The 16,078-nt window shown below is 39.2% G+C and overlaps 1 protein-coding gene across 1 annotated transcript; it reads left to right on the forward strand.

Annotated features, from left to right (window-relative positions):
• Nucleotides 1–1,113: 1,113 nt before the first annotated feature.
• On the forward strand, nt 1,114–15,440 carry fam83fa (family with sequence similarity 83 member Fa). The gene is made up of 5 exons (XM_080043934.1): nt 1,114–1,660; nt 5,872–6,039; nt 9,633–9,754; nt 13,376–14,190; nt 14,498–15,440. The coding sequence occupies exons 1-5, from the start codon at nt 1,181–1,183 to the stop codon at nt 14,545–14,547; spliced, it is 1,635 nt and encodes a 544-aa protein (XP_079900060.1). The 5' UTR covers nt 1,114–1,180; the 3' UTR covers nt 14,548–15,440.
• The last annotated feature ends 638 nt before the right edge of the window (nt 15,441–16,078 follow it).

Below are 16,078 nucleotides of genomic sequence, written 5' to 3' on the forward strand. Positions count from 1 at the left end.
AGTTTTAATTATGAGTGTTACAACCCGGCTCGGGGAAGCAACATAAAGTACTCAAACCAAAGGTAAAGGTGTAAGAAAATGGTGTTTAGTGTAACAAAGGTTTAACAAAAGGGTGAATGGGAGCCATGCTGCAGGCCCTGGCTGGAGAGAGTGAGTCAATTAAGCCTCCAGGCTTAAATAGGCAGCGCAGGTGGCAGTTAACGAGGTGAGGGAGGGGCTTCAGGAGAGGCTTCAGGAGCCCTGCAAACAAAGAGCAGATCTACACATAACAATGAGCTATAGACCTTTTACACTCTGAACCAGCAGGCTGACTCTTAATCAAGTCACCCGCTGTTCTACATACAATACGTCTATTTTCTACTTCAAATGCCGCTGACAGCAGGTGTTCAAATGTTACCGTAGCCATCACAAACCACCACTGATTAACACAGTCTGTACAGTACAGAGGTTATTAGCAAGTACTATTGGTTGTGTTGAATAATGAGGTAAGAAAAAATAGGTTCTGCTGCCTCAAATGGTTATTAAAAAAATAAATCTATGTTATAAGTTCAATCAAAAAGGTTTTGGAGCTATGTTTTAAATTTAAATGTTGGTCCTTCAAAATGAACTTGAAATGATGGCCTCTGTTTTTGCTTATTTTGTCTAACTGTTAGGCCGACTACTTAAACCAGCATATGATACAACCTGTACCCCGGTGTAGGATGGAAAAAATGAACAAATAGCCCTATCTAATATCAATTCATGCAGTATTTGATATTATTTTAGACTTTTGAATTGGTGCCATTTTAGTAAACAAATGTGGGTACTTAATATAAAAGTTGTTCAACTGTAATAAAATAATCCACTGAGCAGGTGCTGAAGCAAAAGAAGGCCTATTACAACAATACCTGTTCTCCTCTAACTAAACAGTTTGTACTTCAGTAAATGTAGTTAATGGATCAGCAACTTCTAACACCAAATGTCTTTATTCTGAAAGTTTTAGAACAGGAAGTTTTGTAATAAAGTGGTGGGTTTCACGCTGCTATGGAGACTTTCAAACAGTAGCAGCCCATAGTAGTTACCGCCTCCTCCTCCTCCTACCTGAGGGACTCACTCACCTGAAGGCAACGCACCTGGCAAACCTGTCCGCACACAGCAGCGGACCAGGAGCGACTGAACAAGGGGGAACTTTCTCTGTGCTATGGCGGAGTCTCAGATGCTTTGCATGGACGATGAGCACGTCAACGAGAAGATCCCGGAGACCAAGCCTCAGTTTTACTATAGCGAGGAGCAGCGCGCGTGCTTGGAGCAGCTGCTGCGTAACGGCGACGGCGCGTTCAAGATGCGGCTCAAAGAGGACAACGTCAAGGACTTTCTATCGGCCAAGGAAGTTAGATGTATCCGGGAAACTTTTAAACTTTATGACATGGGAAGTAGTGACCCTGATTCTGGAACGCTTGAGAAATCCAATGAGTCTTCCTCGTGCGCAGACTCCGGGGTCCACTCCACATACTGGCCCGAGATGTCCGACACAGAGGTCCCGTCTCTGGACATCGGATGGCCGGGGAGTATCGGTCACTACCGGGGGGTGACCCGGGTATCAGTGTACACACACCCGCCCAGAGAGCCAGGGCCGCACATCAAAGAGGTGGTGAGGAGGCTCATACAGGAGGCCAATAAGGTAACGACACCTGTATTAAGATGGGTAGCCTGAAGAGGTGCAAGATTAGATCATTTACTCACTGCAGTAAAAGTAGCCAATTTATACAACTACGTGTTGCCAATTAATCACAACTATCAATAGATTTATCAATTGAAACAAAACAAGGCAAAAACATTAAGCCAATTATCTTTTAATCTCTGGGCATTGCAAAGAGAAGATGACTCTCATACACAAATCTCTTATTAGATGAGTATTCCGTCATTATTGTAAAAGTAGGATTTTAGTGTTGGAGTGGGTTCAGCTGGGTTTTCATTTTGTATTCATCTCCTTGCATTGAGATGAATACATCTATTTGTCCATCAAAAGATTGATTGATGTGTTTTTAAGAATTCCAACGTGACACAATCACAATGCTTGTTTTGTCAAACCAAGAGTCCAAGGCACAACATTATTACAATGATATTACAGTTCTTCACATCAAGAATAAGCAGCACATCTTACCAGTGAGAAAAGATAGATAGATAGATAGATAGATAGATAGATAGATAGATAGATAGATAGATAGATAGATAGATAGATAGATAGATAGATAGATAGATAGATTAGTTTAAAAAGAACGTTCTAGAAGCAAGTTGGATCTACTAAATCCTTTGTGTGATCTCTTTAACAAAGATGTTGAACCTGATGACATATAACTGGCGCTGCCTTCAACAGTCTTAATGTCGTTGCCAAGTTTTAAAAAACCTGACACGCAATAAAACTTATCAGTGGCCTCTCTGTACCTCATTTATTAAAAGCCCTACAGCAGAAAGAGTCCAGAAATATTCAGAATGATTTGCTACTGATGATCATGTATCAAAGACCCTTAAGCTGAGAGCAATTACTGTCAGTCTTCTTTTCTGTTTTCTTAATTCATGAGACATCCTGTAGTTGAAAAAAAGTTTAGATTAACCCTTCTGCTTAAAGCATTCACATCTACTCAAAGAAAATATACTTCCATTTTGAAACTCTTACATGTAGCTACATGCTTTTTGAAGAATTGATATCATCATATCAAAGGCCAAATGTTGTTGGTAATTTTAATTGAGTAATAGTCAAAATGTTGGTGTAGACATCGACCTTGGTAAAAATATAGATCCTTTATAGGACAATTCGGGGCTTTTGACGTCTTTCTTGAGTTTCGTCAATCATTTTTACGATTTAAAAGTTAAAAAGATGATATTGGGCAAATATCAGTGTGCTTTCTCCAGGTATTAGCCTTTGCTTTCCAAGATATATGTAGTATTATTTAACAAGTAATTTTAGCCACAGATATGAAAAGAGGGATATAAAAATTAAGAACATGTACCTATTATAATAATCATATTTAGCACATGCAGAAAGTTCCCGTAAGGCATAAAGACGTGTAGAGGTTAACAAAGCCCAAGGCATCTATACTCAAATCTACATTAATACGAAAGTCGAGTTGTGCAAGTTTCAACAAGCTTGAGTGAAATATGGCGCAAAAAGAGAAGCCTAAGCAACTTTTTAAATGTCAACTTCACATCAGGACTTGCAGCAGCAGAGGGTTAAAGAAAGACTTGTTCCGCCTCATCATTTTTCACCCACCCACTCACTCAGGGATCTTCACAGCTCCCTCTGTCAAGTTGACCTCCTTGGAATGCAAGCTTTGGTTTAGTTAAAGGTCAGCTGTGATTGGTCGGACGGGAAGGAGCAGAGGCCAGTACAGTACAGTTGCCTGGTAGTTTAACAGGATTTAACAGAACAAAGGACATATGTTTCTCTTTTTCAAGGTGTGGACGACAGTAACATAATCCGGATTAGACAGTAGACCGGTTATTCAAAGCGGGCATGTGGCAGCGCTCTTATAAGTAAACAATTGAAAAGATACTTGGATATATAAGTTAATCCTCTTTATTATTTTCCTTTAACAGTAGCCTCCCTGGGGGCCTTGGCAGTTTCATATAAACTGATCACGTGCTGAGATTGCTCCCCCCTCGAAGGGTGAAATAAATCACCTATTAATGGAAGTCTGCCAAACACTTGAAAGAGTACTTTCAGGGCCCTGAAGTTCAAATTGAATCTTATACTGTACTAATATAAAGGCGTGCATACACTTATCTTAAATCAAAAGACAGAGCCCAGCTGTGTCAATTATAAGCCAAAGGATTGTTATCAGTAGAAAAAGGTTTTAGGCATCTCCCTGTGATGGATGGAGAAGTAGGTTTCTGGTTGAACTACATTTGACAGTAAGAGCAGCATTTCAGAAATGTTGAATCCACGTGCTGTTCTAGAGCCTTTTGTTTGAAAAAAGAAATAGTGTTTTGAGTGAAGACTAAGAGCCAGTTGTGCTTGTTCCTTTAAGTGTTATACAAAGTCGCTATACAGTAGAGTCTAAAAATTGTTACTATTGTATAGATATTTCGGTATAGAGCAGAGTGGTAGGCCTAATGCAAAAAATAACACTTTAAGTCCTGAAAGGTAATAAATATTTGAAATAACAAACTAAATCTGATTGACAAAAGAGCTCTAACACTGTATACAGAAAAAAAGTTCATAGACTTTCAAGTAATAAATTGTGGAATGGCCGTTGAAGGCATGTACTGTAACGGTCTCCTTCCCTGGACTAATGTTAATCTCAATACACACAATTTAAAAAGCAGTTAAAATGAGTATCTATTGACACGTGCGTCATTTAGAATCCCACACATTGACTTTTAATGACTGATAATTAAACGAGTAATTAAAAAGGTTTCTACCAAACTAATTCCCCATGGAAAGCTATGTGCTGTGTTGCCAGGAAAACATGTTTGCACACTGTTGGATTAGGCCCAAACACAAACATGTGAGTTCCAATAAGGAAATGGAACACATCCTCACATGATCACTTTAAGTTTCACTCAAGGATAATTCAACATAGAGCACCAGTCAAATGCTTGTCTGCAAATAGTCATCATGTTTGTTTAATGGAGTACAGTATTAAAGCTATTGTGCGTGACTTTGTCATATACAGTAAATGAATGTTGGTTACATTGAAGCTATCGCCAAACTAGTTGATACGAAGTTGATAAAGCCTATCAGCTCCACAAAACTCTGTGTATTCACAGCAGAAGGTATGAAATCAATGCACCATCACAGAAGGAGAAGCTCAAGTTGATGCGCTTACAATGTTGTCGTTATATCTCGGAATTCGTCATGGGAGGAACAGAAATTACGCACTATACTTTCAAAAATGCACTAAAAATAGGGATATGGAAAGTGCATCAGTTCAATGAATTGCAGGCATATTCCTGTGTTGTATCTTGTCTTTTGTGAATGGGTGATCTCTTTTACCACAGCTCTGCTCCTGAACTGTTTTGTGGTTTTTGAACACTGTTGTTGAAATAATTAGTAACGGAAGTTACTAATTAGCAACTGTAGCTGGACTGTGTCCAAACTGCTTAGAGTAACATTTCAATCACCTGGATAAACAGGTTCCACCCACAGAGTGTGTGTGTGCTGAAAAAAAATCTGGTGTTAATAGCCAGCCTAGGCTCTGTAAACGGGTATGTAAACAAAGGGGCCCACCATAGCTAGGACCTTGCCCGTTTACAGAGGCTAGGCTGTGTATTAACACCAGATTTTTCTTCAGCGCACACACAGTACAGACAGGTAGCGGATCGTGAGGAGATACTCACTGATTTTGACAACAAGCGTTCTCCAGAATCACTGACTCGTTTCTCAGTGCCATTATGCTCTATGTGACAGTGGGAGTGGTGAAAAACATTGATGGTTGTTGATGTTGAAATAAAGCATTTTTGCAGCGAGACACTAATTAGAACTCAAACACCCACAAATCACCACTTTTGACATTAGTGAAGTCCTCATTGCTCACAAATATGCAACAAACCTGCCTACAGACAGACAGACAGACAGACAGACAGACAGACAGACAGACAGACAGACAGACAGACAGACAGACAGACAGACAGACAGACAGACAGACAGACAGACAGACAGACAGACAGATAGATAGATAGATAGATAGATAGATAGATAGATAGATAGATAGATAGATAGATAGATAGATAGATAGATAGATAGACAGACAGACAGACAGACAGACAGACAGACAGACAGACAGACAGACAGACAGACAGACAGACAGAGACATAACAGCTGTGGGGGTATGTTTGACATAAAAAAGTTGTGTAACACTGCTTTAATATCCCCTCCCCTGTGCTTCCCAGGTGGTAGCCATAGTCATGGACCTCCTGACAGACCTACAGATACTCCAGGACTTGCTGGATGTGTCTTCACGTCGCGGGGTGGCTGTCTACATCGTGCTAGAGGACATTGGGGTTCCTCACTTCCTGGATATGTGCGGCCGGCTGCAGATCAATGCAGTGCATCTACGGGTGAGAATGACTGAGCTCAGCAAACACTGCAAAGAACAGCAAAGTGCTAAGGTTGCTAAGGCAATAAACCAAGAGCAAATAATCACTGGGAGTTTCAAGGAGATCACATGAGTGAATGTCACAGTTTGACCTACTCTAGTTAGACAGTGGACCTGACTGCAATAGGAATCATGGATTACAAGTAGAGTAATTCGATTCTGGAGAATGCTTGGTGCAAAATGCAAATTCACTTCTTGTTAAATCAGTGAATACAGTGGAGGAAATAAGTATTTGATCCCTCACCGATTTTGTAAGTTTGCCCACTTACAAAAAAATGAGCGGTCTATAATTTTAAAGCTAGGTTTATTTTAACAGTGATAGACAGAATATCAAAAAGAAAATCCAGAAAATCACATTTAAAAAAAGATATAAATTATTTTGCATTTCATTGAGTGAAATAAGTATTTGATCCCCTTCCAACCATAATGAATTCTGGCTCCCACAGATTAGTCCTTGTGCTTTAAAAAAGCACTCCTAATTTCAACTAGTTTCCTGTATAAAACACCTGTCTCAACTTGTTACCTGTATAAAAGACACCTGTCCACACGATCAACAAATCAAACTCCAACATCTCCATCATGGGCAAGACCAAAGAGCTGTCTAAGGACATCAGAGACAAGATTGAAGACATGCACAAGGCCGGAATAGACTACAAAACCATTGGCGAGAAGTTGGGTGAGAAGGAGACAACTGTTGGTGCGATTTTTCGAAAATGAAAGAAACACAAAATGACCATCAATCTCCCTCGGTCTGGGGCTCCATGCAAGATCTCACCTTGTGGGGTATCAATGATCATGAGAAAGGTGAGGGATCAGCCCAGATCTACACGGCAGCTGGGACCACAGTCACCAAGAAAACCATTGGTAACACACTATGCCGTAATGGATTAAAATCCTGTAGTGCCCGTAAGGTCCCCCTGCTCAAGCAGGCACATGTACAGGCCCATCTGAAGTTTGCCAATGAGCACCTGAACGACTCAGAGAATGCTTGGGAGAAGGTGATGTGGTCAGATTAGAACAAAATCAAGTTCTTTGGTATCATAGTGACTCGCCATGCTTGGAGGAAGAGGAATTCTGACTATGACCCCAGGAACACCATCCCCACAGTCAAGCATGGAGGTTGAAGCATTATGCTTTGGGGGTGTTTCTCTGCTAAGGGGACAGGTGGACTTGACTGCATCGAGGGAACTATGCATGAGGCCATGTACCATGAAATACTAGGTGACAACCTCTTTCTCTCAGCCAGGTCCATACAAATAGGTCGTGGATGGGTCTTCCAGCATGTCAATGACCCTAAAAATACAGCAAAGTTAACAAAGGAGTGGCTCAAGAAGAAGCACATTAAGGTCTTGGAGTGGCTAAGCCAGTCTCCGGACCTTAATCCAATAGATCTGTCGAGGGAACTGAAGCTCAAGCGACAGCCTCAAAACCTTAAAGATTAGGAGAGGATCTGCAAAGAGGAGTGGTCCAAATATCCTCCTGAGCTGTGTGCAAACCTGGTCATCAACTACAAGACACATCTGACCTCTGTACTTGCCAACAAGGGTTTCTCCATCAAGTACTAAGCAATGTTTTGATAGGGGATCAAATACTTATTTCACTCAATGAAATTCAAAATAATTTATATATTTTTTTATGTGATTTTCTGGATTTTCTTTTTGATATTCTGTCCATCACTGTTAAAATAAACCTAGCATTAAAATTATAGACTGTTCATTTCATTGCAAGTGGGCAAACTTACAAAATCAGTGAGGGATCAAATACTTTTTTCCTCCACTGTATCTCCTCACAATCCGCTACCTGTCCGTACTGTGTGCATGCTGAAAAAACAGCCTAGGCTCTGTAAACTGCCATGTAAACAAAGGGGGCCCACTGTAGCAACATGCCCATTTACAGAGCCTGGGCTGTTTATTAACACTAGATTTTTTTTTTTACAGCACACAGTATTTACAGGTAGCGGAGATATTCACTGAATCGCTTACCCCACCTTTAAGTTAGTGTGGTATATGATTAAGTATCGCATGTCACTATATTTAGGAAACTCCAGAGAAGTCAGAGTCAATATGACCTTTAAAGGTGTTTGGTTTGGTGGTGTTATAAAAACCCCTCTGGCCTGTTTAAACATGATGATGAAGGAATTGCCACATCACAGTTGTATTCCATAATTGTATGAAAACCAGTTTAAACAGCAATGACTCTCCTGCTGCAGTTGCTTCATGGTGCAAAGATAGTGGCTCAACGTATTTGAAAAAAGTTTGATTTGAGGATGATATGAAAATAAAAAATCCATAAATTGTATTAGCACACAAGTTCAAAAGATTAGCTAAAATTAATCAAATACATAATAAAACTATTTTTTTTAAACACTGGGCTTGAATAAACATTAATAATACTTACTTAATAGGAATCCATGCATGACCCACTTACAAAAAACCTAAATTTCTTAAAAAATTAAAATGGGAGTACAATTTTTAACAGCGGGTTTGGAAAATAATCTTTATGAGTACCGGTAATACCAGGAATACCTTTTTGGAAGTGCAAAAAAGAATCTTCATACTTTAATGGAAGAACATTTTCAAACTGTCCCATGTGCCATGGGAACCTGACAAATGGCGGTGAGAGCTGATGTAGATTCAGATCCAACAGTGGGTCACCATGCCAGAATGTCATCCTATCTCCTCACTCACTAAACAATACCCGGCCTTATCTGACTCTCTGTAGCTCCGCAGTCTAGTTAAACTGGAGCGCTAGAATACCTGGGCCGTTGTGGTGTCAGTTGATACGTTGTGTGAAAGGCCTTTTCAGAGCCTGGGCCTTGTTACTCTTACTTCTTACAAATGAACACTGATAGATCCTGAGAATAGATGCAGTGGCTGTAACGTAATACTTCCACACACACACTGAGGCTGGTTTAGGCAACAGGGGATCAGCCTCCTCCCAGTCTGTCCACTCAGTATTTACGTATTCTCTTCCTTGTTTCCTTTCTCTTCCCTTTGAGTAAACATACTTGACTAAAGGGTTTGAGCAACGGCGTAGGTTTGGTGTCAACATTCGGTTACCCTCTACGTCTCTAAATTCCAATATACATACAGGATATTTCTTAACAATACATTGATAGTGACAAAATATCAAACTGAATAAGAATACATTTTTGTATCATTTATTATATAATTCGTAGGGACAATTCTGTTCTCCCCAAAATATCGGTAGGGATGGGCTGTTCTCTGTGTGTCATCCCCCTCTCTCTCCCCATTTCCACTCTATCTATCACACTGTCGTATAGGAGGTTAAACCTAAACATCATAAAATATATATATATTGGTTGGGACATGTTCTTAGAGTCCATTATGCAAACCTATGCTCTTATATTTGAGTTTTAGCCTTTAGACCTTGAGAAGGTTGACTTTATGTTACAAGGTGTGCCAGCGTAAAGTTCGTCATGCTTGATATAGCGGGGGAAGTTTGATAGGTAGTGCCTGATTGAGTTTATTTAGTCCAATCTGTGTGATGTTAAGTTATGCTGTGATGTGTAATCAAGCGGGTGTTTCTCCACAGAATGTGCGTGTGCGGATGGTGAAAGGTGCAGGGCTGGCCCTCTCCTTTGGAAAGCTGCCCGGCTCCCTCTGCTCCAAATACATGCTGGTGGATGGAGAGAAAGTCATGTTTGGGTCGTACAGGTGAGCATGACTCTGCAGGTATCAGGACATGTGAATGTAACAGTAGAACTAAATATCTTTTAAAACATTTTGTAAGAGATATTTTTTTTTCTTTTTTCTTTTTAACAATTTGGAAGTATTTCTGTAATTTTTAAGGTCTTGTTTTCTTTTATCTTTTGTGTGGACCCAAAGAAGAATAGCTGTTACTACGGTGATAACTAATGGGGTTCCTAAATACAATATATAAAAAAATATCCAGCAAGGCCTTAAACCCACACTTCATAACATCAGAACTGAACACTTACTGTGTCTATCCAGATCTGGTAGATTTGTTTTTTTAAGGACGGCTATGGCTAAGCAGGTAGAGTGGTCGTCCAGGGTCCAGGGTTGGCAGTTGGCATATAATGTGCTTTTACGAAATCAATAAGTGGGCATACACAAATACAAAACTTCAGTAGATCTTGCTCAGCAGAGAAACTTCATAGTTTGCTCAGGTGTCATCAAACTGTTGGTGTTCAAACTTTCATTTTCTCTGAGCACTTTTAAAACAATAGGTCTCATACTGACAGATGTATTCATAAGTGGCACATACAAATAATTTAAGAGAACTTGTCTGAGTTATGAATTCTTTAATTGTGTAGATAATGGCATGCTTTGAACGTGGTTCAAAAGATTTGCATATCTTAAGGAGCACAATAATTATAAAAATTTCTTCACTCATTGTGTCAAACATGATGCATTGCTCTTTTTTAAACTGCAATTTGTTTTAAGAAAAATACAGCTTGTTTCATGTTGAAAGCTAGATGACAGCCTTGTATTAAAGTCTCAGATTGAAATGTTAAGAGGCTGGCGAGCGTTAACTATAAAAACAGCTTTATCTTAGAACAGCACACTGCAACAATATATAAAAATCAAGTTTGCCAGACACTGATAACTCTTCAATGACTTTCTGAAACATATTAAACTAGTGGAATGTCAGAAATGCTTTTTGCAGCCTTATCTACTGTTGGTCCTGCGCGTAAATCTAGTGTTGTGCATCAACACTATTTGTCTGTTATGATTCCTAATGGCAGCAGACGTGTAAAGCCTTTGTGAAATTATAATCACGAGAAAGCTTAAAAACTAGCTGTGCATCACCGGAGTGCTTATTTACAATGATTAACCAGGTTCAGGGAATTAATTACAGCTCTTGCATTCGTTTACCCCTCAAACTCCCATCGTATACAGACAGAGAGACAGAGCTCCTCATAAGCAGCAGTTAAAACGTATTAACTTTTACAAAACGATATTAGTGGAGAACACTTTTTGATAAAAATTTGCAGGATCCATTTTTGTATATTGTTTTACGATGACAAAACAGGTATAATATTCTTTGATTGTATTTAAAACTCAGCCTTAACACAGCCTTAAAATCAGAATTGAAGACGTCAGTTTGCTCAGAGAGAACTAGTTTACTTTGTTGACATATTGTCAGACCACATTCAAAGGCATTTTTATTATAGCTGTTCCAAACGGCCATGATTCGGTTAAATATGGCGATAACGACTCATACTTTTGATCAATATTTTCATGAAAGGCTTTAATGCTTTTGCACTTTGTTGCTAACATTAAAAGTGACAAATACCGGCATGCCTCCTGGTCTGATACCTTTGTGAGATGAGCATAACTGTTTTGGATCGTTACTTTTCAGATGCTGAACATTTCAATCTAACTTCAGCCTTGTAAAATAGTTGTCTCACAATATACTATTTTATGGATTGATTTGCCTTTCTCTACTTTACATTAGCCAAGTTCTCATCAAACTGTGGCACACATTTTTACGACCTTTTCAGGAATTCTGCAATAAAAAAAAGCTTGTATTTAGTTTTGTTTGACAAATGTTATGTTTCCATTGCACTTTGTTGCATTTTCTTAAGTTCGAAGCACTAACTTTTCCATCCCCTCCCTAAACTATCTTTCCACTAATGTTTTTAGGAGCAATTTAAAAAATATTATTCCGAAAAAGGGGACAAAAAAACTGAAGACACCTATATAGACTTTAAGGGAAAGTGTATTTACCAAGTTGTTGATCAATATAAATTCAATCTCGATTAAGATGGGTGCTGCTTATGATTTCCTGGTGTAAGAATTTTGTCATTGTAGGGCAAGGCAAGCACCAACTATTACATATATTTTTAACAGCAATTATGCTGTTTTAAATATATAATATATAAAATAAATATATTTCGTGAACAAGTAATAACAGAATATAGTTTGTTTTATTGTATTAATAGAACATTATACAAATGTATAAGGAATCCTATTGTTAAGGTTATATTCCATTTTAAAAAAGTGCTAAATGTACTGAAATGTTAGAATTTCTTGTGACAAAAAATCCCTTCTTCTCTTGATACTAAATAATACATGCCCCAGACCTGCTTGCCAAAATAAGCAGATTCAAATGTTTTGGATACGACATCTATCTATCTATATACACAATAGAATAGCTAATCTGCTGTATTCAGTAGCTTATGTCTGAACACAGGCGACATGTTTCCACACGTCATGTTCTTCAACTGCAGGCGACTTGTTGTCAACACCCTTTATGAACACATCAGTTTCATTTGACATCACAATTGCAACGCTGCATTCGTGCCAAGTGAAAGCAGCACAGTTATGTTTTGACTCATGTGTGATACTTGATTGTGAAAGGACATTTACGTAATGAAATTTATTTAGATATACTGTAAATTATTTTTAGGTCAAGTTTGCAAAGCTTTTTAAAAACATTTGATAATCTCCTACTGCTGCTTTTTAGGTCTGCCTTATTACAAAATGCTTTAAAGGAAGGTGTGTGAAGGGTGTTGAAGTCATAAATGACTATTGCAGGTGCGTGTGGTTATAAGTGATAGTTTATTTTCTCTCCGGGTTTAAGCTAAAAGTGTAAATGAAGTAGTTAGTAATATGAATCTGGTGCTTTTATTTTGGCTCGGCATTCTGAAAAATCCCATTACTTTATTTATTTGAACCTTCATACCATAAAAAAGGTATTTTCAGAGATGTGTTCACCTGTGTGAACTTTGTTTAGAAAAGTGATGGGGATACTTTTTTCAGGTGAAGATTTAAGCTTCAAAAACACATTCTGGTGACTGGAAAATAACCCAAAAAATGTTTTGTTCTTTGCAGCATTTTCTGTCAAATGACTACTTTTCTTGTCCATAACAATTTCTCTATTGCGTCTGTTATTATTAGTATTTCTAGTTGTCTTGTACATCTATTTCTTTGTGCGCTCTATTGTTCAGAACATTTTTAACAAATTATACTTTTGAAAAGTGGTAGGGACAAAATTGGCCAATTCAAAAAGTTTGTGACATGTCCAACTCTGTCTGTCTAACTCTTGGAAACTAAGCAAAAAAGTGCATTTCCTTAAAATGCTTGTGGTGTAGTGGTTAGAGCGTCCCCCTAGAGGCTCTCGCAGCAGACCCGGGTTCAAATCCTGCCTGGATCATTCTCTGCATGTCACTCCCCTCTTTGCTCCATTTCAACTCTGTTTCTCCAGAATCTGTCTAATAAAGTAAAAAATTATCTTAGAAAAATAAGTCAAACACTTAGTGTCATTATAACACCACAGTTTTTAACTAAATGCCTCTTTTTCTCCCCCAGTTTCACCTGGAGTTCGTCTCGGATGGACAGGAACACCATCACCGTCATGTCGGGTCAGATCGTGGATTCTTTCGACACAGACTTCCGGGAGCTTTACGCTGCATCAGAACAGGTCGACCTCTACAAGGAGTTCAGCATCACCAAACCTCCCATCGCTAAGCCTCCTACACCTAAGCCAAAAGTTGAGCCAATAAGGCCTCCATCCGTGTCAACTTCTCGCTTCCAAGTATCTGTCAATGAGTCCAGACAAACCGACTTTAAGGTCCCAGCTCATAAATACCACAATCCTATATACTCTTTAGTTGTTGGGAACAGTATGAACCACAATTCACGTTCACGTTCCCTACTAGACCTGTCATCTGTGACCGATTCAATGGTCGGTGGATTGGACCAAAGGAACGGTTTGCCCAACATCTCAGATCTACCTAGCAACAGGAATAGCAAGGAGAAGGTGGACCAAGTCTCGCCACAAAGCCCTTCTACGACGACAGAGGAAGATGTGGACGGAAAAGGAGGTGTTACGAAGAATCTGGTCGCCACGGTGAAGAAACGCAGTTCTTTTAGGCACTTCCTGAAAGGCAGAGGAGGAGCCAATCAGAGCACAGAGACTATAGTGGAAGGCGTGGTCACTCCTCAGAGCCCCGCCCCCGGCCATAGAGCGCCAGAGACCAACGGCGTGGCGGGGAATGAGCTGGACGACTCGTTTGAGGTGATGGTTGAGAAACCGGGGTCGCAGAAGTTCAAACTCAAGAAGCCGTCGAAGATCATGCAGAGGAGTGCGTCTCTACAGACCCTCAACACGGGAGACGAGGACGGTATGTACTCAAGTGGTCTGTTATTGTATTCAATTATCATTCTATAAATAACTAAAAATAAATACATCTTCACCTCATCACTTGATAATTGATATTGTGGAAAGACTTGAGGCAGTGGTGGACGATGCCATCTTTAGTAACTAGCTTCTTGTCTTTGGAGGCCACCTTCGCTTCTGCAAATTCTCCCAAAGGGAGGCGTTCACAAGGGAGCGTTGCAATCTAGATTCTCACCACTACATGCCGCTAAAATACTCCAATATTACACACTGTACCTTTAATTAATCTTTCCTTGTCTTTTCCTGAACAGGTTTCAAAAGTCGCCGGCGGCATCAAAAGAAAAACTGCATCCAGTCATGAGATCAAATCACAAGAGGACAGTCGGTCATGTATGAGCATCAGGTGGTTAAACAAGTGTTCACAGTATCAGCTCGGTGGAACCAGTTGAAATGGGAAGAGGCTGTGTCTCATAACTGCTTCAGTTTGAGCTGAAAGGCATCATGGGAGGAGTAATCACTGATGAGATGTTGTTCAACTAATCATGTGAGGAAAAAGAAAATCTCAACTTTATAGCCAAAGTGCTGATGGAGGGAGATTTCAAGGCCATTATTTTGTTTTTTCTATGTTTTTTTCTATTAAATTATTCTCCATTTAAGTGTTGTTTTTATATTTTTAATTTTAATTTGCTTTAACCTGAGGAGCATGGAGTCTCCCAGGTAGTGTGGGTGGATTACATCATTGTCTGCGTGGTAACCTGGTTGCTGTGGAGACAGGAAAAGTGATCAGTTGTCCCCGAGTGTCATCTTACAGAGGGGACACTTTGGTAACAGAATAAGTGTGTGTTCATCAGAGTGTTTTGTACAGGCTGTGAATAATGTACACTGTGCTAAGGGTGCGGTGTTGTTGACACAGTCCTGTATCTACTTGCTGTGTGTGTGTGTGTGTGTGTGTGTGTTAGAGGACTTAGTGTGTGTGTGTGTGTGTGTGTGTGTGTGTGTGTGTGTGTGTGTGTGTGTGTGTGTGTGAGAGAGAGAGAGGACTTAGTGTGTGTCTTTGTGAGGACTTAGTGTGTGTGTGTGTGTGTGTGTGTGTTTGGGGATTTGTGTTTTCTTTGTTCAGGTGAAGTTTGGCCGAGTTTTATAATGTGAATTCTTGAGAACCACTTGTGACACACGTAATCAAATAAAAAAAATTGTATTGTTTTTTAGTTTTTTTTAGCAGAAATGGAATTAAAGATACTTGAAAACCTCAGATACGAAGAGATGGTCTGTGTGATTGAATGTCAATTAAAGTTCTGTCAAAACAATTTAGTGAAACAGCGAGCCTAATATGTCATCTAAAACTTCAATTACCAGGTTCATTTCCCAAGATTCAGAGCAAATTGTCCCTAAGAAAGCTGTTCAGTTGATGTTTAGTACAAACATAGCAAGTGAATATATTATCTGATGGAAAATAAATGATATGGACTATATAAAGTATAAACTATAGAAACAGAAGATTTAGACTGAAGACAAAGTGCATTTCATAATATGATTGATTTAAGGGGTTATGCTTTTTTAGTAACATTTATTTATTTTGCTTTCTACAGACATTAGAGAAACCTTCTCACCTTTTTATGTGTTTAAATACAACGGATTCATTCTGCTGTATTAATGTGGCAGCAAAACAATGAGGAAGAAAAGCCAGTGTCAGTAACCTGTCCTAGTTTATTTGTCACAAGTGATTCAATACAATCACATGATGGCAGAAGACTTTGAGAGGGAAATTTATATCTCAAGATGTTTGTTTTAATAGCATCACACTACAGGAACTGAACAGTAAAACTCTACACACATCGGTTTCCCCTTAACAAGCCAACACAGGGTTTCTCTGTAAGATAACTTCCTACTTC

The sequence above is a fragment of the Ammodytes marinus genome (genome assembly GCF_949987685.1).
Source record: "Ammodytes marinus genome assembly, chromosome: 16".
NCBI lineage: Eukaryota > Metazoa > Chordata > Actinopteri > Uranoscopiformes > Ammodytidae > Ammodytes > Ammodytes marinus.

Bases quoted from the DNA above. Each gene is read 5' to 3' on its own strand.
- fam83fa (XM_080043934.1), top strand. From the start codon at position 1,181: ATGGCGGAGTCTCAGATGCTTTGCATGGACGATGAGCACGTCAACGAG. The intron at 1,661-5,871 runs GTAACGACACCT...TGTGCTTCCCAG, and splicing joins TCATACAGGAGGCCAATAAG to GTGGTAGCCATAGTCATGGA. The intron at 14,191-14,497 runs GTATGTACTCAA...TTTCCTGAACAG, and splicing joins CAACACGGGAGACGAGGACG to GTTTCAAAAGTCGCCGGCGG.